General features: G+C 44.8%; 1 protein-coding gene across 2 annotated transcripts in view; it reads left to right on the forward strand.

The window, feature by feature from the left end:
- Positions 1–1,035: 1,035 nt before the first annotated feature.
- Positions 1,036–23,554, forward strand: part of HYKK (hydroxylysine kinase) — a 31,498-nt gene continuing 8,979 nt past the window's right edge. For both annotated transcript variants that reach the window (XM_054531687.2, XM_002825722.5), the window contains exons 1-4: positions 1,036–3,445; positions 8,853–9,194; positions 10,740–10,879; positions 22,331–22,514. In XM_054531687.2, the coding sequence (XP_054387662.1) occupies positions 8,858–9,194; positions 10,740–10,879; positions 22,331–22,514 (661 nt within the window). In that variant the 5' untranslated portion in view covers positions 1,036–3,445; positions 8,853–8,857. The remainder of the gene's footprint in view (positions 3,446–8,852; positions 9,195–10,739; positions 10,880–22,330; positions 22,515–23,554) is intronic.

A 23,554-nucleotide genomic window follows, 5' to 3' on the forward strand; every position in this document is an offset into this window, starting at 1 on the left:
GCCTCCTGGAGTAGCTGGGACTATAGACATGCAACACCATGCCCAGCTTAAAATAACGTATCTGGCTGGACACGGTGGCTCACGCCTGTAATCCCAGCACTTTGGGATGCCAAGGCAGGCGGATCACGAGGTCAGTTGGAGACCAGCCTGGCCAACATAGTGAAACCCCGTCTCTACGAAAAATACAAAAATTAGCTGGGTATGGTGGCATGTGCCCGTAGTCCCAGCTACTCGGGAGGCTGAGGCGGGAGAATCGCTTGAACCCAGGAGGCAGTGGTTGCAGTGAGCTGAGAACACACCATTGTACTCCAGGCTGGGCGACAGAGCAAGACTCTGTCTCAAAAAAAAAAAAAATGACAACGCATCTTGTCTTACATTGGTGGAACTTTTTAGAATGTTGTAAATGTTTAAAATCCAATGTTGGCATTATTGAGGGGAAAACATGATTTGGCAACATGTATTAAGAGGCTTAGACCGGGTGCAGTGCCTCACGCCCATAATCCCAACACTTTGCCGGGCAGAGGTGGGAGGATTGCTTAACCCAGGAGTTCAAGACCAGCCTGGGAAACATGACGAAACCCGTCTCTACAAAAAATTAGCCGGGCGTGGTGATGCGCACCTGTAGTCCCAGCTACTCGGGAGGCTGAGGTGGGTGGATCCCTTGAGCCCAGGAGGCGGAGGTTGCAGTGAGCTGAGATCGCGCCACTGCACTCCTGAGCGACAAAGAGACCCTGTCTCAAAAAATAAATAAAAAGGCCTTAAAAGTGTTTATTCTCTTATACCTAGTAATATGACGCCGAGCAGTTTAAACACATAAAGTGCACGAAAGATTTATGTATGAGGATATTCTTTTTTTTTTTTTTTTTTTTTTTGAGACGGAGTCTCGCTGTGTTGCCCAGGATGGAGTGTAGTGGCGCGATCTCCGCTCACTGTAAGCTCCGCCTCCTGGGTTCACACCATTATCCTGTCAGCCTCCCGAGTAGCTGGGACTACAGGCGCCCGCCACCACGCCCGGCTAATTTTTTTGTATTTTTAGTAGAGACGGGGTTTCATCGTGTTAGCCAGGATGGTCTCGATCTCCTGACCTTGTGATCCGCCCGCTTCGGCCTCCCAAAGTGCTGGGATTACAGGCGTGAGCCACCGCGCCCGGCCGAGGATATTCTTTAAAACAAGTAAATGGTCACTTAAAGTGAAAAAGGCAATTTACAAAGTACATTTTTTTTTCTTTTTTGAGACAGAGTATTGCTCTGTCGTCCAGGCTGGAGTGCAGTGGTGCGATCTCGGCTCACTGCAAACTCCACCTCCCAGGTTCAAGCGATTCTCCTACCTCAGCCTCCTAGGAGCTGGGACTACAGGCACTGGCCACCACGCACGGCTAGTTTTTGTCTTTTTAGTAGAGATGGGGTTTCACCATGTTATCCAGGCAGGTCTCAAACTCCTGAACTCAAGTAAGCCACCTCCATCGGCCTCCCCAAATGCTCGGATTACAGGCGTGAGCCACCACACCCTACCAAATACAATATTTCAAAAGAATTCAGGGAGTGGAAACGCACATACCAAAGAGGGCAGTTGTGGATCCAATAGCCCTGCCTCCAATTCTCACAATTTCCAGATTCAATCTTAATTCCCATTCCCTCATCCCAAGAGAAGTAGAAAAAGACCAATAGAGCTGGAATAATGACAGGTGGAAATAACTCAGAAGCCACTCAAGGCAAAAAGCCTGCAGAGGGGCCTAAGGGAGCCAGTAGGATTCCAATTCTGGTTACAGAAAACTCCAAGTCGAAATCACTCTTTGACAATCTAAAGGAATAAGATATGAATTATGTTCCCCTAGGGTTGTGAAAAACAGCTCTGCCTTTTGGAGATTAGAAGTGAAGCAGGTACGAACCATATCTAAAGCAGGGGAAGAAGCCTCCCTCAGTAGGTGGTTGATAGAGGTTTGGGAATCATCCAAGTTAATCAGGGTGACTATAGATAATCCGAGTGTGTTATATCCTGGCAGAAAACAAAGGGTGGATGTGCATTTGCAAAAACAAAATAGAGACCAATTTGCAGGCATGAGTGGACCAGTACCCGGGACTCTCTTCCAGTAGCCTACAGTAGATAGAGTGCTCTGACTTATCGGAGAAGTCCTGCTTGGCTGGAGAAGGGCATCAAGCTATTTATCAGCGCCTCATGCCCTTAACAGTTAAGATCATCCAACTAACCTGGCTGTTACCCCATGAATCTCGTGCAGCTTTCTGAAAATCATGGGGTCTCTGCGAACTTTCCTGCAGAAAGAGAGCCCACTGATTCCACTACCTAGATAAAGGCATGGTGGTGGGCGCCTGTAATCCCAGCTACTCGGTGTAAGAATTAAAGAAAGAGGAAACACGAAAAGCGGCTTGGCGGTCATAAGAGGTTTATTTTAGAGAAAACAAACCTGAGAGGGGCGTCTGGCCAAGCAAGTTAGGTCAGAGGCACACTCTCTTACAGACTAAGTAAGTTTTTAAGGATTCGGGGTGGGAGAGTTTATCAGAGGCTTGGGCTGCTTCTGTGTCTCTTTGTTGTGTTTATCTCTGAGGGAGAGTTGTGTGTCTGTTCCCATACATCTTTCTGCAGCTGCAGGCATACCCCTTGAGTCTAATTTTTGCATTTTTAGTAGAGAGGGGTTTCACCATGTTGGCCAGGCTGATCTCGAACTCCTGACCTCAGGTGATCCTCCCGCCTCGGTCTCCCAAATTGCTGGCATTACAGGCGTGAGCCACCTGCGCCCTGCCTAAACTGTTCGGGTTCTAACATTCCAGCATCCTCCTGCGGAACGCAGCCAGGCCTTACTCAGGCCTTCCAATCAGGACCCTTGCAGTTCCTGGGGCTGGGATGGGGTCGAGTCTCCCTGGGGCCACGCTTTCTAAGAGTATCACTTCCAGGATACGTGCCTCCAACAGAAGGAATGAAGGCTAGGAAACAAAAACGTGGATGCGAGTGAGGAGCTGTCAGTGTTACCGCCACGACAAAGTGGACCCTGCGGAACTCGAAGGTGCCACTCAAGAGCCGAAGGCCTGCCCACTCGGGGTGGGGCGGCAACCCGGAGAGCCAATCAGGAATAAGGAGTCCGGTTCATGAAAAGGTAGCCGGATTCTGACTGGGATACTCACTGTGAGAAGGCTGGGCGGAGTTGCAGAAAGTCAACAGAAGCCGGATCTCTGAATTTCTGTTCGCAGCCTCCTAGGCGGGGCCAGGAAAAAATCCTGGCTCCCGGCCGCGCTCCGCCTTCCAGTAGTCTGCGCTGACTGGGCGGCGAGGAACCGGGAGGAGCTAATCAGAAGTCAGGACTCGCGGGGGTTGGAGGAGGGGCGCGGGCGCTGCGGCCCCTGCTCTACCTCCTAGCGGCAGTGCGGGGCCGAGGCCGCACTACCTGGCTGCTGGAAAGCGGGATCCACCCCAGGACGTCGGGTCGCTGCCGGTGAGCCAAGGAGGGGGAAGCAGAGACGAGCCCCGCGTCCCCGCTGCGGGAGTCGGGGGCGCCCCCGAGGGCAGGGAGGCTCGCTGCAAGTGTGGAGCCCGGAGTCCTATGCCTCAGGCTCCTCCAGCCCCCGCTACCCTCAGCTCGCTGCGTGCGTGATGGGCAAGTCACCCTTCTTCCCGGACCTCACCTGCAACCTAGGAGGGCTGAGCTGGGCCCCCAGAATGAAAGCGTGGCACCCGAGAAGCTGTCGAGGCCAGCCCTCCCGGGTCTGTGTGGGGTCGCTGGCCGAGGGCTGTGCCGGCGCCTGGCAGGTGTCTGCTGGGAGCAGTCTCTGAGCTCCACTGGACCTCACTTACTCATGCGCCCTCCTCCCGTCTTTTCCTGCCTCTTGGTTCAGCAACCCCTCTGCAGCCCGCTCACCCACCACTTTTTCCCCTTCACCCACGGGGAAGACCCTTAAAATCACCTAGTAATGCATTGTTGTCTTTGAAAAACTACAGATGCTAAATTCCCCACCTTTCTGTTTCATGATCCCTTTGGATGGGGGTGAATTGCCCCATGGGTCTGTGGAGTGAAGGTCACCCTTGGTTCACCATTAAATATTAAATAAGGGACTAGCCTAGGGGCTGAGAAAACAGAGATTGACTGGGTATAATCCCTTGGAAGGACGCAGCAAAAGGGAATGTAGGAGAAGAAAGGTAGAGTTGGAAGACATGCTAAGGTAGAATTTACTAGACTTTGTTACACGTTGGGAGTGAGGGACAGGAAAGAATCAAGAATGACTCCTGTTTCTTGTCTGGTATACCTTGCACAAAGTACAGAGTTTAAGGTCCAGCCCCTCCTGGCTGTAGGACAAAGGTGGTGAGATTCTGGCGCAGATCTTGGAGTTGGAAATCACACTTGCTTCCTGCGGGCTTTTTCAGGAGCTAAATACTGTTGGCCGGATATATAGACCAACAATCTATAGTACCTGAATTCCTCCTCTCCCTTTGAATGAAGTAGGAAAAAAAGTTAATAATTTTTAATACTGTGTGAGTGGGCAACATAGCGAGACACTGTCTCTAAAAAAAATAAAAATAATAAAATTAAAAAGACGGGCATGATGGCTTGCACCTGTAATCCCAGCACTTTGGGAGACCAAGGTAGGAGGATTGCTTGATCCCAGAAGTTCGAGACCAGCCTGGGCAACCTAGTGGGACCCTGTCTCTTAAAAAAAAAAAAAAAAAAAAAAAAAAAAAGCAGGTATGGTGGCACCTGCCTGCAGTCCCAGCTACTTGGGAAGCTCAGGTGGGAGGAACCCTTGAGCCCAGGAGTTGGAAGCTGCAGTAAGCAGTGATTATGCCACTGTACTCCAGACTGGGTGACAGAGACCTTGTCTCAAAAAAAAAAAAAAAAATTCCCCTCCATACAAAGGAGACATTTGGTTAAGACAGACATGTCTGATAAACATATTTTTTTCTTTGTTTTTATTTACTTTCAGGAGTTGACTTGATCTGCGCCATTAGTTCTATGTATGGAGCACTTGTATTTAAAAAAAGGCAAACTTAAAGAACTTTAGCAGTATAGAATACTAGAGCTAGAGGAGACTTTTAGTAATAATCTAGTCCAACTCTGTTTTAGAGGAGACATGACTAGTCCAGAGTTTCAGAGGTTAGGTAGCAGAGCTGGGACTAAAATATGTCCTATTTCTCCCAGCACAACCTTTATTACATCAGTCTATTTGGATGGCCAGAGCTAACAACCTTGCTTTACACAGCTATGGAAAACAGGGCTTTCCTAAGAGTTGCTTAACAAGTCAAAGATTGTATGGGAACATCTGGACTAGAAAGGAGATTGGCCTTCACCAGTTGCCTCTAAGGTTCCTTACAACTTTAAGAACTTATCATTCATTTCAAATTCAGAATTGTTTTGACATCTTCAACGCTTTGGGAGTTGAAAATGACTCCAGGATTTCATCTTGGAGTTAATGCTTCAGTTCATATTGCATTTTGAATACTTACCTTATATCAGTTTACATATCTCCAGAAGGAATGTTAAAATTCCTGTAAAGTTTTAAGCCTAAACACAGTGTGACAGGATATGTTGGTTCCCAGAAGTTTCAAGTGCAAAGACTGTTTTGAAACTCCATTTAGGCTTTGTCACAATATCTTCAGTGAACAAAATCTGAACGGCTTAACTTGCTTCTGAAAGCAAATGCCTGGTTAGAAAGTCAACAGGAAACATGATTGTCAAGAAGGCATTAACTTGCAGTAACAGGTGGTGGAAACCCACCAGTGGCACAGGCTATGCAAGTTAAGAGGCTGGAGAAATCGCTTTGGGTAGGAGGATCAGGGAAGGCCATGGTGGGGACTAGGGGATGGTTAGCATTTGAGGGTTACCTTTCCCTTATTTTCTCTTTCTTCTCTTTTCTTTCTTTCTTCTTTCTCTCTCTCTTCTCTCTTTTCTTTTCTTTCTTTTCTTTTTTTCTTTCTTTTCCTTTCTTTTCTTTTCTTTTCTTTCTTTTGGATGGAGTTTTGCTCTTTCGCCCAGGCTGGAGTGAAGTGACGCAGTCTCATCTCACTGCAACCTCCACCCCTCTGGGTTCCAGTGATTCTCCTGCCTCAGCCTCCTGAGTAGCTGGGATTATAGGCGCCGGCCACCATGCCCGGCTAATTTTTTTTTTTTTTTGTATTTTTAGTAGAGACGGGGTTTCGCCATGTTGGCCAGGCTGGTCTCGAACTCCTGACCTCAGGTGATCCACCCACCTCAGCCTCCCAAAGTGGTGGGATTACAGGCGTGAGCCACTCTCTCTACCTACCCTTATTTTAACTTGAGTCATCAGGCTATAGTCCTGGGACTGAGGCAGGGAGGGGTTCATATAGGAGATTTCTGGTGTATCTCCCTGAATGTTATCCCCTTTCCCTCACTGGAGTTAGGTGGGTTTTTGCTGTGATACAGCCAAATAAATTAGGCATTAACAGGCATATGGTTTGATTTTTGGAGTTCCAAGAAAGTCCTAAGATCCACCTCCCCTGTCCTAGCCAATTTCTCAGAAGCGCTCTTTCTTTTTTAAAGGTAAATTTTACATTCAGTGATATTCACAGATCTTACTAGTTTACTTAGGTTTTAAGTTAAGTTTTGACAAATGTAAGCCATGTCACCAAAACCTAATCAAGATGTAGAACACTTGCCTCTCAGAAAGTTGTCTCATGCCCCTTCCCTGTCAGAAGCAACACATCTTCCACTTTCCACAAAAGCTAACTCTTTTTAAAAAAACAGAGATTCTGTTTTTTTTTTTTTAAATAGAGAAGGAGGTCTCATTATGTTGCCCAGACTAGTCTCGAACTCCTAGCCTTGAGTGATTCTCCCACCTTGGCCTCCCAAAGTGCTGGCTGGGATTACAGGTATGAGCCACTGTGCCCAGCCCATAAGATTATTTTTATATAATACTGTATCCCCTGAACAGCAATCAAAACATACCCTAAAATGCAGCTCACCCTCACGATGTTATCAATTATTTACAACTTAGTATGAAAGAAGGATTAGAATAAAACTATTTTGGGAAAACAGCATGAGATTCTAACGACCTTAAATATTGGGTTCCTGAAGCATGTTCAGAAGCCCTACATTGTCTTTCATATGTAGCTGGATGCTCAGAAAATATACCAGGTGTGGGTAGCAGAGGGTGGAATTACCAAGTGAAAGAAAACAGTCTCCTCCCCCACCCGTGTATCCAAATCATACTTAAAAATTCAAGGCCCAGCGTGGTGGCTCATGCCTGTAATCCCAGCACTTTGGGATTACAAAGCGGAGGCGGGCAGATCACTTAAGCCCAGAGATTCAAGACCAGCCTGGCCAACATGGTGAAAGCCTGTCTCTGCAAAAAATACAAAAAATTAGCCTGATATGGTGGCTTCTGTAGTCCCAGCCACCTAGGAGGCTGAGGTTCACGAGCGGCTGAGGTTCAGGATCACTGAGCCTGGTGGTTGAGGCTGCAGTGAGTTGTAATCACGCTATTGCACTCCAGGCTGGGCGACAGAGCAAGACCCTGTCTCAAAAAAAAAAAAAAAAAAATCAATTCAGGCCGGGTCCAGTGGCTCACACCTGTAATCCCAGCACTTTGGGAGGCGTAAGTGGGAGGATCGCTTGAGACCAGGAGTTTGAGACCAACCTGGGCAACAAAGTGAGACCCCCATCTCTGTCTTTAAAAATGAAAATTCTAATCTATCTTCTCGAGAATGTCTTCCCTTAGGCTGTAGTAATTTCTCTCCCTCTCAGCTTCTGTCACAGTTTTGGCAGATATTAATTTCATAGGTCGCAAACTCAAATGTAACTTTATTTTTTGTAATTGACTTTAATTTTAATTTTAAGCCCCTATTCCTCTCAGCAGTGGAAAACATATTCTTTACAATTTAAGGTAAACTCCGTCACTTCAGTGTTGAATCAGTCATTTCAGGTTAATACTTATAATGAATACAGGGTTTTCTTTGGCTCTCTGCCATTATCTCCTCCAGTTACTCACACAATACTTAGCTCATCAGTCTACGTTTTTCTATTTGAAATATGTGTAATAAATTAGACGATGATCCTTATAATTTAACCAAACTGTGACTATAAAAGATCACTGTATTTGAATGTATTGTTTAACCTAAGATGGTAGGAATATAGTCAAAAGGACATAATCATGGATTAGAAGTCTGGAGAGCTGAATTCTTCTTTTCTTTTTTTTCTTTTCTTTTTTTTTTTTTTTTTTTTTTTTTTTTGAGATGGAGTCTCGCCCTGTTGCCCAGGCTGCAAAGTAGTGGTGCGATCTTGGCTCACTGCAGCCTCGACCTCCCATGTTCAAATGATTCTCCTGCCTCAGCCTCCCGAGTAGTTGAGATTACAGGCGCCCACCACCACGCCCAGCCAATTTTTGTATTATTAGTAAAGACAGCGTTTCACCATGTTGGCTAGGCTCGTTTCGAACTCCTGACCTCAGGTGATCTGCCTGCCTCGGCCTCCCAAAGTGCTGGGATTACAGGCTTGAGCCACCACGTCCAGCCCCAGAGCTGAGTTCTTACTGTGACTTAATATGTGACTTTGGGCAAGTCACTTAACCTCTCAGGACCAAAATTTCCCCTATAAAATTAATAGGGGAGGAGGAGGGATTGGACGAGGTGATACCAAGGTGCTTTCCTAGTCTGTGTTTGGGAGGTAAGTTTAAAAATAATTTGTCCTATAAGAATTTGTATGCAGTTGCCAAAACATCTACTTCTTGATCTCATTCACTGATTTGATTTTTTTTAACTTTATGAGTAAAACTTAACAATCAAAAGAAATACAGAATCAACAGAAACATTACTGGTCTGTCTTGAGAAAAATCATTTAAATAAATATATTCATCCTGTGTCCACTTTCTGTTTGTTGCTTTTTGTTCCCCTAGACATAATGTCAAGTGGAAATGATCAGCAGTCAGAGGCTCTTAGCAAACCCACTTTCAGTGAGGAACAAGCCTCCGCGTTAGTGGAGTCAGTGTTTGGGTTGAAAGTTTCCAAGGTCCGGCCACTTCCTAGCTATGATGACCAAAACTTTCATGTCTACGTTTCAAAAACCAAAGATGGCCCAACTGAATATGTCCTCAAAATAAGCAACACCAAGGCTAGCAAAAATCCAGACCTGATTGAAGTGCAGAATCACATCATCATGTTTCTGAAAGCAGCTGGATTTCCAACAGCCTCTGTGTGTCGCACTAAAGGAGACAACACAGCTTCTCTTGTGTCTGTAGGTAAGAGATGACCAACTCGCTGATCCATTACCTATCCAGACACATCACTGCATTTTGGCCACAAGTAGAACTGTGAAGAGCAGGTTCATAATTCCAAGCGTAGATGTGGTTGTTATTATTTTTTAGCAACCTCAATAGTACACCCTTAGAGGTGGTTATGTTTTCAGTGTTGGGATAAGCTACAGCGTCATCAAAGTGGTGACTGGTCCTCTTATTGAGTAGTAGTTAGAGCCCAATGTGGTATAAGTTTTCTGTTTAGAAAGGCCCTGAAAGATGGTAACTAAGGGGAACATTTGTGGAAATCAGGGGAACATTTTGTGTTTCATTTTTTGTTTGTTTTGTTGTTGGTGGTTTTGGGGTTATTTGTTTGTTTGTTTTTTGAGACAGGGTCTCACTCTGTCACCCAGACTGGAGTACAGTGGCGCAGTTACAGCTCACTGCAGCCTTGACCTCCTGGGCTCAGGTGATCCTCCCACTTCAGCCTGCTGAGTAGCTGGGACTACAGGCATGCATCACCACACCCAGCTAATTTTGTAGTGTTTTTGTAGAGGCAGAGTTTCGCCACGTTGCCCAGGCTGGTCTTGAACTCCTGGCCTCAAGTGATCTGCCTTCATTGGCTTCCCAAAGTGCTGGGATTACAGGCATGAGTCACCACGCCTGGCCTGTTGTTTTTTTTTTTTAAACCAGAAAAATAATAAAACATTTTTATTACTTAGAGAAGCTATAAATTCTGGTGCTGTGGTATAGTAGAAAGAATATAATACTGGAAATCAAGAAATCAGGAATTTTAGATTTTAGCTTTGTCATTACTGTATATGTGACCTTGGACACATAGATCACTTAAATCCCTAAGGCCACCAGTCCTCATCTGTGAGACGGCCCTTTTCACCTCTAAATACTAAAATGCTAAGAATGGACCTAATTTCAGCTCTTTAAGCAGCAAGCTAAAACCAATTTCTTGAAGTTTTTTTAAAGTTTCGAAATCTTGATTGTCTTTTTCTCTCTTAATTGTTTACCATTCTTTCTTAATTTGCATTGCTCCAAATACCTGAGGCCCATTGTGGTCCCTGAGACACAGTTATTGTCCTGTGTGGCTGTCCCACAGGAAGCCTGATTCTGGAAGTCATTTATTTGTACCTCACTTCCCTCAATTGTGAACTTATGAAAGAGTATGTGTTTTTGCTTTCATTTACCACAGTAGGTAATTTCTGTGTAGAGCTAAGGCCAGCAGAGTTAGGGCTATAATTTTATTGGTATGTAAATGGCCAGTTCCAATGTTCTTAAGGTTTGTATATTCTACCTTCTTGCTTCATCCACTCAACTCTGCTTCATAGAATCCTGCCGAGCTGTTTTAGGTTAGCACATTTTTGTTGTTGTTCTGTAATTTCTGTTCTTTTCAGTAATACTTGCAGAGGCAGAATAGCTTCTAATTCTGTATATTTAAATACCTCTCTCTCTCTCTCTGTCTCTCTCTCTGTCTCTCTCTCTCTCTCTCTCTCTATATATATATATTTAGTCAAAGGATATTTTATTCCATCCATTTAGATAGTGGCTCTGAAATCAAAAGCTACTTGGTGAGGCTGCTGACTTACCTCCCAGGAAGACCCATCGCTGAGCTTCCCATCAGCCCCCAGCTATTGTATGAAATTGGAAAACTAGCTGCCAAATTGGATAAGACACTGCAGGTAAGATTTGGGGCTTTATTTTATTCTAAGGAATGTTTGTTTGCTTGTTATTTTATTTTTAAAATAAAGTAAGGATCAGATTCTCTTTTTATGTATGGTGCTACCTAAGGTATGTTATGAAGGGAATGGAGTCCTAGAGTGCATATATTTTATGACAGTAAGGCTAACTTCTGCCTAACTCTAACTGGTGTAGGCCAGGTGTGGTGGTCCACGCCTATAATCCCAGCACTTTGGGAGGCTGAGGCAGAGGAATCTAACCTGAGACCAGGAGTTTGAGACCAGCCTGGCCAACAGAGTGAAACCCTATCTCCTCTAAAATATACAAAAATTCAGGCCATGGTGGCGTGTGCCTGTAGTCTCAGCTACTTGGGAGACTGAGGCAGGAGAATCGCTTGAGCCAGGAGGTGGAGGTTGCAGTGAGCCGAGATCGCACCACTATACTCCAGCCTGGGTGACAGAGTGACACTGTCTCCAAAAAAAAATTTTTTTTTTTTTTTTGACGCAGAGTCTCGCTCTGTCGTCCAGGCTGGAGTGCAGTGGCACGATCTCGGCTCACTGCAAGCTCTGCCTCCCAGATTCACGCCATTCTCCTGCCTCAGCCTCCCAAGTAGCTGGGACTACAGGTGCCCACCACCACGCCCAGCTAATTTTTTGTATTTTTAGTAGAGACGGGGTTTCACCGTGTTAGCCAGGATGGTCTCGATCTCCTGACCTCGTGATCTGCCCGCCTTGGCCCCCAAAAGTGCAGGGATTACAGGCGTGAGCCACTGCGCCCAGCCCAAAAAATTTTTAAAAATTGAAAAATAAATAAATCTTACTGGTGTATTGGAAAGATTACCTAAGTTTTTAGAAATTCATGATATTCTTCATGCTGCTCACTGAAAACAGTCAATATTCACAAACAGAAACCTGAAGATTTCATCCAGTCACAGTATAATCAGCTGGAGCTCCATATGAAGCAATAGCTAGGTTGCAAATGGATTAATAATGTATGTTAAGGATGTTTTTGCCCTATAGAAACAATATAATGTATGACAGGTACCTTTTAGACCCACCCATAAAACATCTTCATTTATTCAATATTGACTGAGTACCTTTTATGTTATTAAAAAAAATCACAGGACAAAGGAAATATATTTACTATTTATTAAGTGGAAATGGATCATCATAAAGGTCTTCATTGTCATCCTCATTTTGAGTGGGCTGAGGAGGAGGAGGAAGAGAAGGGTTGGTCTTTTTTTTTTTTTTTTTTTTTGAGACAGGGTCTCACTCTGTCTCCCAGGCTGGAGTACAGTGGTACAGTCACAGCTTAATGCAGCCTCGACTTCCCAGGCTCAAGCAATCCTCCCACCTCAGCCTCCCGGGTAGCTGGGACTACAGGAGTGTGCCACCACACCCATCTAATTTATTTTTGTATTTTTTGTAAAGATGGGGTTTCGCCATGTTGCCCAGGCTCGTCTCAAACTCCTGAGCTCAAGCAATCTTCCCGCCTCTGCCTTCCAAAGTGCTGGGATGACAGTCATGAGCTACCCTATGCCTAGCCAGGGCGTTGGTCTTTGTATTAGGCTATTCTCCCACTGCTATAAAGAAATACCTGAGACTAGGTAATTTATACAGAAAAGAGGTTTAGGCCAGGTGCGGTGACTCATGCCTGTAATCCCTGCACTTTGGGAGGCCAAAGCAGGAGGATCACTTGAGGCCAGGAGTTTGGGACCAGCCTAGGCAACATGGTGAAACTCTGTCTCTACTAAAAATACAAAAAATTATCCTGGCGTGGTGGCGCATGCTTGTAGTCCCAGCTACTTGGGAGGCTAAGGTGGGAGGATCACCTGAGCCCAGGAGGTTGAGGCTGCAGTGAGTTGTCATCGCACCACTGCACTCCAGCCTGGGTGACAGAGCAAGACTTTGTCTCAAAAAAAAAGAAAAAAGAAAGAAAGAAAGACATTGCTCTACTTCTTGCTTGCATTACTTCTTTTCTTTTCTTTCTTTTTTTTTTTTTTTTTTTTGAGACAGAGTTTCTGTCTGTCGCCCAGGCTGGAGTGCAGTGCTGTGACCTCTGCCTCCCGGGCTCATTGCTTGCATTATTTCTGACAGGAAATCTGACATCAGATTTTTCCTCTGAATGTAATGTGTCTTTTGTATGTGTGTGGCTGCTTTTAAGACTTTCTCTTGAGGCCAGGCGGGGTGGCTCACACCTTTAATCCCAGCACTTTGGGAGGCTGAGGCAGGCGGATCACTTGAGGTCAGGCGTTCAAGACCAGCCTGGCCCACATGGCAAAACCCCGTCTCTACTAAAAATACAAAAATTAGCTGGGCATGGTGGTGCACACCTATAATCCCAGCTGCTTTGGAGACTGAGGCAGGAGAATTACTTGAACCCAGGATGTGGAGGTTTCAGTAAACCAAGATTGCACCATTGCACTCCAATCTGGGTGACAGAGCGAGACTTCATCTTAAAAAAAAAGAAAAAAATTCTCTTTATCTCCGGTTTTGAGCAGTTTAATTCAGGCATGACTTGTATAGTTTTCCTCATGTTTGTCATGCTTGCCATTTACTGGGATTCCTTGAGTGGATATAATGAAGTTACTTGGAAGCAGTTTGAACCTTTTGGGTCATGCTTTTACTACTTGATAGATGGGACCAAGGACCAATTTACTACTGATCAAAATCCTTCAGTGTCCTGTGAGCTGTGAGGTTTTCCAGTGTGGACGGTAGGAACAGGCACTCTTCCTGGCCCTGTGCGTGCCATGTACTCTTCCCTCTAATCTTTTCAGGTGGCTCTTTCCCCAGTTTTGAGTAGTTTCCTCACATTGACACATGGGTCATACACCCATCTGCTAAATTCTCAAGGGGGACATAATGCAGATCCCTGGAGTGCTCTCTCTCTGCAGCTCTCCCATCCCTGGTAATCTGTCCTGCAAACTCAAACTACTTTGGTCTCCCCAGACTCTCAACTCTACCTCCTCAACTCAGAGAGTCCTCTGGGCTCCGCCTGGGTCTTCCCTCTCTGCACTGCATCCTCTGTCAAGGCAGTGAGCTGGGGCAAACTGCCCTTGTGTTTTATTTATTTATTTATTTATTTATTTTTTGACACAGGGTCTCACTCTGTCACCCAGACTAGAGTGCAGTGGCACGATCTCAGCTCACCACAACCTCCACCTCCCAGGCTCAAGGGATTCTCCTGCCTCAGCCTCCTGAGTAGCTGTCACCATAGCCCAGCTTATTTTTTGGTATTTGTAGTAGAGACAGGGTTTCACTATGTTGGCCAGGTTGGTCTTGAACTCCTGACCTCAAATGATCCACCCACCTCGGCTTCCCAAAGTGCTGGGATTATAGGCGTGAGCCACCACACCTGGGCCCCTTGTTTGTTTCCATTCTCTCAGGGATCACTGTTTTTCATTGCCTAACGTCTAATAACTTGAAAACCAGTGTCTTAACGTATTTTGTCCACTGTTTTTGCTTTTTCTGGCAGGAGGGTAAACCCCCCATTACACCCTTCTTGGCCAAAAACTGAAGACCCGGCCAGGCGCAGTAGCTTACGCCTATAATCCCAGCACTTTGGGAGGCCAAGGCGGGTGGATCACCTGAGGTCAGGAGTTAGAGACCAGCTGGCCAACATGGCGAAACCCCATCTACTAAAAATACAAAAATTAGCCAGATGTGGTGGCGGGCGCCTGTAATCCCAGCTACTGGGGAGGCTGAGACAGGAGAATCACTTGAACCCAGAAGGCAGAGGCTGCAGTGAGCCGAGATTGCACCACTGCACTCCAGCCTGGGCAAGACAGAGCGAGACTCTGTCTAAAAAAAAACAAAAAACTGAAGCCCCTGTTGCAGTGTAAATAGTATTCATTTATCCTTAGATCCTCAAATAGAAATATTGTAACCTTTTTTTCTGACTCAAAATCCTTCCGTGATCCATTATTTAAAGAAAACCAGATAAAAATACAAAGAAAAATTAAGTTACCACTAATTCCATCATCCAGAGATGACATTCTCTGAACCATTTATTCCATGTGCCACGCTATTCCACAGCCCCAGGGGCATACTTGGTGCTCAGCATATGTTTACAAACCCACAGACCTTTTTCTATACTTACAATAATCACCATTTTATATTGCACTCTATCCGTTTATTCAACAAATACTTATTGAGCTTCTGCAAGGGTTTGGTGGTAAACATATTAAACATTTCCGTCAAAACAGTTTTCAATTAAGTTTGAGCAAATTCATTTGTGGACTTTCGTTAAAATGTTAATTTGTTCACAATAATATAAGTTGGATTTAAATAGCCCATTCTAATTAATATATTTTTAGGAAATTTTCTTCACATATTAATTTTATTTAGAAAAACCTTTGAACTGGACCAGGCACAGTGGCTCACTCCTATAATCCCAGCACTTTGGGAGGCCAAGGTAGGTGGATCACTTGGGGTCAGGAGTTTCAGACCAGCCTGGCCAACATAATGAAACCCCATCTCTACTAAAAATACAAAAATTATCTGGGCGTGGTGGCAGGTGCCTGTAGTCCCAGCTACTTGGGAGGCTAAGGCAAAGAGAATCACTTGAACCCAGGAGGCGGAGGTTGCAGTGAGGCAAGACCACACCACTGCACTCCAGCCTGGGTGAAAGAGTGAGACAACGTCTCGAAAAAACACAGAAACAAAAACAAAAACCTTTGAACTGATTGTAGTGCTCACTAAAGTCTGTCTACCTTCCTCAGACTTAAACCTACTATTGAGGTTTAAATGACTGTCTGTTGCATAATAGTTTTCCTTTACCAGTAATCTTTCCTTCTGCCCTAACTGTGGGCTTCATTCATATGCCTATGGCCACTGAACTTTCAACTTTTCCTGCTATATTCTGAAAAAGCAATACAGTTTCAGAGGGAAATAGCACCACATCATTGCTGACAGTGTGTCACTTCTGCTATGCATTTAGCCACCTGCTGCTCTGCTGTGCAACTTACTTTAAGTTGTCTTACAGAGGACAAGGGAGCTCTAGAGGGAACCAAACATTCTTCATTTGGCATTACATGCATTTTATCATGCATTATTCCTGTTGCTCATCCCCTCACCCAGTCTCACCCCATGACTTTGCAGGAGCTGAGTTCTTAGTTTTTCTATAAGTACTAAGAACTGTAGAGTCTATGAAAGATAATAAACAAGTGTGGTATTTTAGTCATGTAGGCATGGCCGAGGCTGTGGCTGCTGTGCTGGGGACATGGTTGGGCCATTGAAGCTTCCAGCAGTTGGTCAGGTAGGCCTGTGGGATCCAAAGTAGGCAGGAGTTCTGGGGATTGTAGGGGCCAGAACTGAGGAGTTAACAAGTGAAGGGACCAACTAGTACTGGAATTTGGTTGCCATTTGGTCCACAGATGGGCTAGAAGTCAATCTCAGGAGATTTCATTAATTATAAGAAAGAAGAAAATATAGGACAGGCTTATGAGTATGATTGTGGTCAAAGCTTTGTACTAGAGGAAACAAGATGCATGGGAAATGGGAGCTGGGGTATGGGGTGGAGAATGAGGGAGTTATTTGATTGGTGCAAAAGTAATTGCGGGTTTGCCATTTTAATTGCAACACTGTAATTACTTTTGCACCAACCTAATAAGAAGAGGAGAGCTAAGATAGGCTAATAAAGAGTGCTGATTCAATTATCAAGAATTCAGGTTGGTGTAGCAAGGAGCCAAGTGGATAGAAAAGCCAGAGAAGTCAGGCAGATCAAGGACAACACTGATTTTAACAAACATGTATTGAGCACCTATATGTATGAAGTTTTCATTTCATGTCTTAGTGAATCCACAATTGATTGTAAAGCTGGTAATTGATAGCTTGATTTTGCTATCTAAGGAAACTAAAATCTGGGATATTAAGTGGTAGAGCCAGTTGAACCTAGATCTGTCTGACTCAACCCCAGGATTCTTCCCAGTACCCCATACTAGAGCTGAGAAGTTCTACGGCTGCGTGGGTCAATCGTGCCATCATTTCAGAAGCTGACTCAGAGCCTTCCCCGAGTAGACTGTCGTTCCACTGGAAACCCAACTAGAATATTATATTTCACTTCCTTTCTTCTTCTTTTTTTTTTTAATGAGGTGAGATCTCACTATGTTGCCCAGGGTAGTCTGAGCTCAAACGATCCTCTCACCACAGCCTCCCAACTAGTTGGGATTATAGACATGAGCCATGACGCCCAGCTATTTTACTTCCTTTAAAAATAAAAATAATAAATATGCACAGTTAAAATTTCAAACAGTACTGAAAGGTATGAAATGAAAATTTTTTCTCCCCACCATCATCTCCATTCCTCCACAATCCCACTCTCCAAAAGTAATAGCTCCTAACAGTGTTTTTTCAGTGCTTACTATGCGTGTTTTTGTGATCTGCATTGGCATTTAACACACAGGATGTTAAATGTACAAAAGAGAAGACTCCGGTTCAAGACCAGCCTGGCCAACATGGTGAAACCCTGTCTCTACTAAAAAAAAATTTTTTTAATTAGCTGGGTGTGGTGGTGTGCGCCTGTAATCCCAGCTATTGTGGAGGCTGAGGCAGGAGAATCGTTTGAGCCTGGGAGATGGAGGTTGCAGTGAACTGAGATCGCGCCATTGCTCTCCAGCCTGGGTGACAGAGTGAGACTCCGTCTCAAAAAAAAAAAAAAAAAAGAGAAGACTCCAAAGCTGGGTGCGGTGGCTCATGCCTGTAATCTCAGCACTTTGGGAGGCTGAGGTGGGTGAATCACTTGAGGCCAGGAGTTCCAGACCAGCCTGGCCAACATGATAAAACCCCGTCTCTACTAAAAATACTAAAGAATTAACTGAGCATGGTGACACATGCCTGTAATTTCAGCTACTTGGGAGGCTGAGGCATGAGAATCAGTTGAACCTTGGTGGCAAAGGTTGCTGTGAGCTGAGATTGTGCAACTGGACTCCAGCCTGGGCAACAGAGTGAGACTCTGTCTCAGAAAAAAAAAAGAAAAAAGAGAGAGAGAGGGAAAGGACTCCGAGGGAGCAGGAGTACTATCCTCAAAAATCTGGAGGACTAATCCTGTTCCAGATGGGCCCAGAGGTCATAGTTGGAACCAGTAGTATGGATACTATTAGAGAGGCAGAGGCAGATTTTAACTGCACAAAAGGAAGAACACAAAGCCATCTCAATAAGGGTAAAAAGTACCTACCATGGGAAGTGTGTTAGTCCATTCTCGAATTGCTATAAAGAAATACCTGAGACTGGGTAATCTATAAAGAAAATGGGTTTAATTGGCTCGTGCTTCTGCAGGCTATACAGGAAGCATAGTGGCTTCTGCTTCTGAGGAGGCCTCAGGAAGCTTCTAATCATGGCGGAAGGCAAAGTGGGAGCAGGTGTCTTAAATGGCAGGGGCAGGAACAAGAGAGAGCAAGCCAGGGGTGTTGCATACCTTTAAACAACAGATTTCATGAGAATGCACTCACTGTCGTGAGAGCAGCCTCAAGAGGATGGTGCTAAACCATTCATGAGAAACCACCCCCATGATCCCATCACCTCCTACCAGGCCCCACCTCCAATACTGGGGATTACAGTTTAGCATGAGATTTGGTGAGGACACAGAGCCAATCCATATTATTCTGCCCCTGTCCTCCCAAATGTCATGTCCTTCTTGCAATGCAAAATACAATCATCCTTTTTCAACAGTCCCCCAAAATTTTAACTCATTCTAGCATTAACTCAAAAGTCCACAGTCCAAAGTCTCACCTGAGACAAGACAAGTACCCTTCTGCCCATGAGCCTATAACATCAAAAACAAGGTGTTTACTTCTAAGATACAATGGGAGTATAGGCATTGGGTAAACACTCCTGTTCCAAAAGGGAGAAATCAGCCGAAAGAAAGGGACTACAGGCCTCATGCAAGTCCAAAACCCAGCAGGGCAGTCATTAAATCTTAAAGCTCCAAAATAATCTCCTTTGACTCCATGTCCCACATCCAAGGCAGACTGATGCAAAGGGTGGGCTCCCAAGCCTGGGGCAGCCCCACCCCTGTTGCTTTGCAATGTTCAGCCCCTGTGGCTGCTCTCAAGGGCTGGTGCTGAGTGCCTGTGGCTTTTCCAGGGACAGGGTGCAAACTGCTAGTGGATCTACCATTCTGGGGTCTAGAGGATGGTGGCCCTCTTCTCACAACTTCACTAGGCAGTGGGGACTCTGTGTGGGGGCTCCAAGCCCACATTTCTCCTCCACACTGCCCTAGTAGAGGTTCTCCGTGAGGGCTCCACCCCTGCAGCAGGTTTCTGCCTGAACATCCAGGCTTTTCCATACATCCTCTGAAATCCAGGCAGAGGTTCCCAAGCCTCAGGTTTTACACTCTGTGCACCCACATGCTTAACACTACTTGGAAGCCACCAAGGCTTCTAGCTTGCACTTTCTGAAGCAGTGGTCCAAGCTGTACCTGTATCATACCCCTTTGATCCATGGCTTGAGCTGGCACAACTGGGATGTGGGGAGCAATATCCCAAGGCTGTATAGGGCAGCAGGGCCCTGGGCCTGGCCCACAAAACCATCCTGTCCTCCTAACCCTCCAGGCCTGTGATGGTAGGGGCTGCCACAAGTCTCTGAAATGACTTCAAGAACTTTTCCCCATTGTCTTGGCTATTAGCGCTTGGCTCCTTTTTACTTATGCAAATTTCTGCAGGCTTCTTGAGGTCAGGAGTTCGAGATTAGCCTGGCCAACATGGTAAAACCCCATCTCTATTAAAAACACAAAAATTAGCTGGGCGTGGTGGTGGGTGCCTGTAATCCCAGATACTGAGGAGGCTGAGGCAGGAGTATCGCTTGAACCCAGGAGGCAGAGATTGCAGTGAGCCAAGATCATGCCACTGCACTCCAACCTGGGTAACAGAGAGAGACTCTGCCTCAGAAACAAACAAACAACAACATCAACAAAAAACAGATCTCATGAGAACTCACTCACTGTCACAAGAACAGCACCAAAGGATAGTGCTAAACCATTCATAAGAAATCACCCCTATGATCCAATCACCTCCCACCAGGCCCCACCTCCAATATTGGGGATTACAGTTCGACATGAGATTTGGTGGGGACACAGATCCAAACCATATCAAGAAGTATTCAAACAGGCTACATGACCTATTTAGCAAGAAAATGCTACTGATAAGAGAATTATCAGGGGAAGGTTCTCAAACTCCCGATCATAATAGTGAGTATTGAAATCCATTTAGAGGAACTTTTTTTTTTAATTTTTATTTATTTATTTATTTATTTTTGAGATGGAGTCTCACTCTGTCGCCCAGGCTGGAGTGCAGTGGCACGATCTCGGCTTGCTGCAAGCTCTGCCTCCCAGAATCACACCATTCTCCTACCTCAGCCTCCCAAGTAGCTGGGACTACAGGCGCCCGCCACTACACCCAGCTGATTTTTTGTATTTTTTAGTAGAGATGTGGTTTCACCGTGTTAGCCAGGATGGTCTCGATCTCCTAACCTCGTGATCTGCCCGTCTCGGCCTCCCAAAGTGTTAGGATTACAGGTGTGAGCCACCGTGCCCAGCCTAGAGGAACTTTTAAAAGAAATATAATTTTAAAATTTTATTTATATATATATATATTTTTTGAGACAGTCTCACTCTGTCACCCAGGCTGAAGTGCGGTGGTGCGATCTCGGCTCACTGCAACCTCCGCCTCCCAGGTTCAAGCGATGCTCCTGCCTCAGCCTCCCAGGTAGTTGGGACTACAGGCACCCACCACCATGCCTGGCTAATTTTGTGTATTTTTAGTAGAGACGGGGTTTCACCATGTTGGCCAGGCTGGTCTCGAACTCCTGACCTCAAATGATCCACCCACCTCGGCCTCCCAAAGTGCTGGGATTACAGGCATGAGCCACCACGCCCAGCCAGAATATAATTTTTAAAAACACCAGAATATGTCACATGTAATGGTCTAAGTGTTGTTTACTGAGACTTTTTCTTTATATGTGTGTGCCTGTATACTGGAGTTATGATGTAAAATATATTTCTTACTGCAAGTCGTGCAAAAAAGTTTGAAATCAACTTCACTGGATGACCATCAAAGCATCTTCCAGCATTCACTCTGTGAAAGAGGTCTCAACTGTGGGTCACAAGATCCAGGTCCTCCCTCAGCCTTATAATAACAAGTCATTATCCCTCTATGAACCTTTTTCCCCATTCGTGCAATGATAGTGAAAATTATTTACAACTTTAGATAGAGTGGTCAAAGTCTAAAGGCCCTTCCAATTCCAGAATTTTTTTATTCTAAGAACATCCTTTAATTCAGCAAATATTGCTCAAGCAGTGCCTTCAATGTGCCAGGCACTGTTCTAGGTGTGGGGATACAGGAGTGAACAAAACAGACAAAAAACAGCCCTACCCCGCATGGAGCTTATATTCTAGTGAGAGTAGACAGTAAAATAAGTAAGTGAACTATGACAAATGTTAGCAATAAGTGGTAAGAAGAAAAAATAAGCAGAGACGACAGGTACAAAATATCAGAGAGAGGGTTGAAATTCTAGAAGGAGTGGTCAGGACATTCTCACAGAGAAGGTGTTTTTTGAGTAAAGATCTGGTAGAAATGACGGCACTAACCATGTGGATATCTGGTGAAGGGCATCCCCAAAAAGGGAAACAGCAGAAGCAAAAGGCTGTGACGTGGGAACATGCCTAGCATGTTCCTTGAACATCAGGGAGGCCAGGGTGTTGGAGTAGGTGAGCAAAGGCAGTAGAAGATGAAGTCAGAGAGGTTACAAGGGGCATGGGTGAGAACAGAGTTCTTTAGAGCTGCCTCCAATTTCTTTTGTAAGCTGTGGGCAATAATGCCTATCTTTACATAATTATGAGGATCAAGTGAGCTGGGAATGTGCTCCCCAAACTGAGAGATCCTGCACAGATATGAAGGCTTACTATGTTGTGAGTTAAAGTAAATGGGGCAAGTCAATGACCATGAGAGAATGCCAGCTCTCTCCCTCACAGACTCCTTGGCCAGTCTAGAGCAGGTAGTCTTCTGAAACAGCAGATCTCTTGTGATAGTGAGTGAGTTCTCACAAGATCTGGTTGATTAAACATGTGTAGCACCAGCCGGGCATGGTGGCTCACACCTGTAATCCCAGCACTTTGGGAGGCCCAGGTGGGTGGATCACCTGAGGTCAGGAGTTTGAGACCAGCCTGGCCAACATGGTGAAACCCTGTCTCTACTAATAATACAAAAAAAAAAAAAATTAACCAGGCATGGTGACATATGCCTGTGATCCCAGCTACTCAGGAGGCTGAGGCAGAAGAATCGCTTGAACCCAGGAGGTGGAGGTTGCAGTGAGTCGAGATCATGCCACTGCACTCCAGCCTGGTCGGCAGAGTAAGACTCTGTCTCAAAAAAAAAAAAAAAATGAATGTGCAGCACCTCCCACCTCTCTCAGCAGTGGTTGCTCTGTCAAGAGACTAAGAATATCTCACTTTTGATTTAGAAATTCCATCACCCAAAGTTAAGTAGTCTTCATCGGGAGAACTTCATCTGGAATCTGAAAAATGTTCCTCTTCTGGAGAAATACCTGTATGCCCTGGGCCAGAATCGAAACCGAGAGATTGTTGAGCATGTCATTCATCTGTTCAAGGAGGAAGTAATGACCAAATTAAGTCATTTTCGAGAATGTGAGTATTCTCCCAATGAAGTATTTTTCTTGATATTTAAACTGTCAAATTTCATATCATCAGAAAAGTATGGAGGTACAATTTAGCTTTATCAAATCTTAAAATTTTGCCATATTTGCTCCTATTGCTTTTTAAATAATAATATTTTTACTTTCCTCAAAATTGCTACATTTGAAGCCTCCTCTAAACTTTACATGAGTCTACCTCTCTTCTTCCCATTAAATTTGCACATTACATATGTATGATTTATAAATTATTTATAGTAGGATTTGTGTTTTTCAAACTTTATATCAATGGTATCACACTGTGTATTATTATTCTGCAACCTGCCTTTTCTGTTCAACATGTTTTGCAGATTGATCCATATGAATATTTGTAGTTTTAATTTAGTTAATTAGTTTTAATTGCTAAATAGTATTCCATAGTATGAATATACCATAATTTATTTGCATGTACTATAATTTTTTGGTCCATTCTCTTGTTAATGGAATTTTAGGTTGCTTCCCATTTCTTTGCTACATAACTTATGCTGCAATGAACCCTCTAGTACAGGGGTCCCCAAACCCCAGCAACTGGCCACACAACAGGAGGTGAGCAGAGGGAAAGCAAGCATTACCGCCTGAGCTCTGCCTCCTATCAGCAGCAGCATTCGATTCTCATAGGAGCGCAAACCCTACTGTGAACTGCACGAGCAAGGGATCTAAGTGAGAATCTAATGCCTGATGATCTGAGGTGGAACAGTTTTATCCCAAAACCATCCTTCCCCTGTCTCCTGTCCATGGAAAAATTGTCTTCCATGAAACCAGTCCCTGATGCCAAAAAGGTTGGGAACCACTGCTCTAGTATATATCTCCCTGTGTACACAGACAAGTGTTTCTCTAGGGTATATATCTAGATATAACCAGCCTTTTCATCCAGCATTAAGTACTGGTCAAAGGCAAGGAACTGGCTGGGTGTGGTGGCTCCCAGCTGTAATCCCAGCACTTTGGGAGGCTGAGGTGGGTGGATCACTTGAGGTCAGGAGTTTGAGACTAGCCTGG

The sequence above is a fragment of the Pongo abelii genome, chromosome 16 (assembly GCF_028885655.2).
Source record: "Pongo abelii isolate AG06213 chromosome 16, NHGRI_mPonAbe1-v2.0_pri, whole genome shotgun sequence".
NCBI classification, from domain to species: domain Eukaryota; kingdom Metazoa; phylum Chordata; class Mammalia; order Primates; family Hominidae; genus Pongo; species Pongo abelii.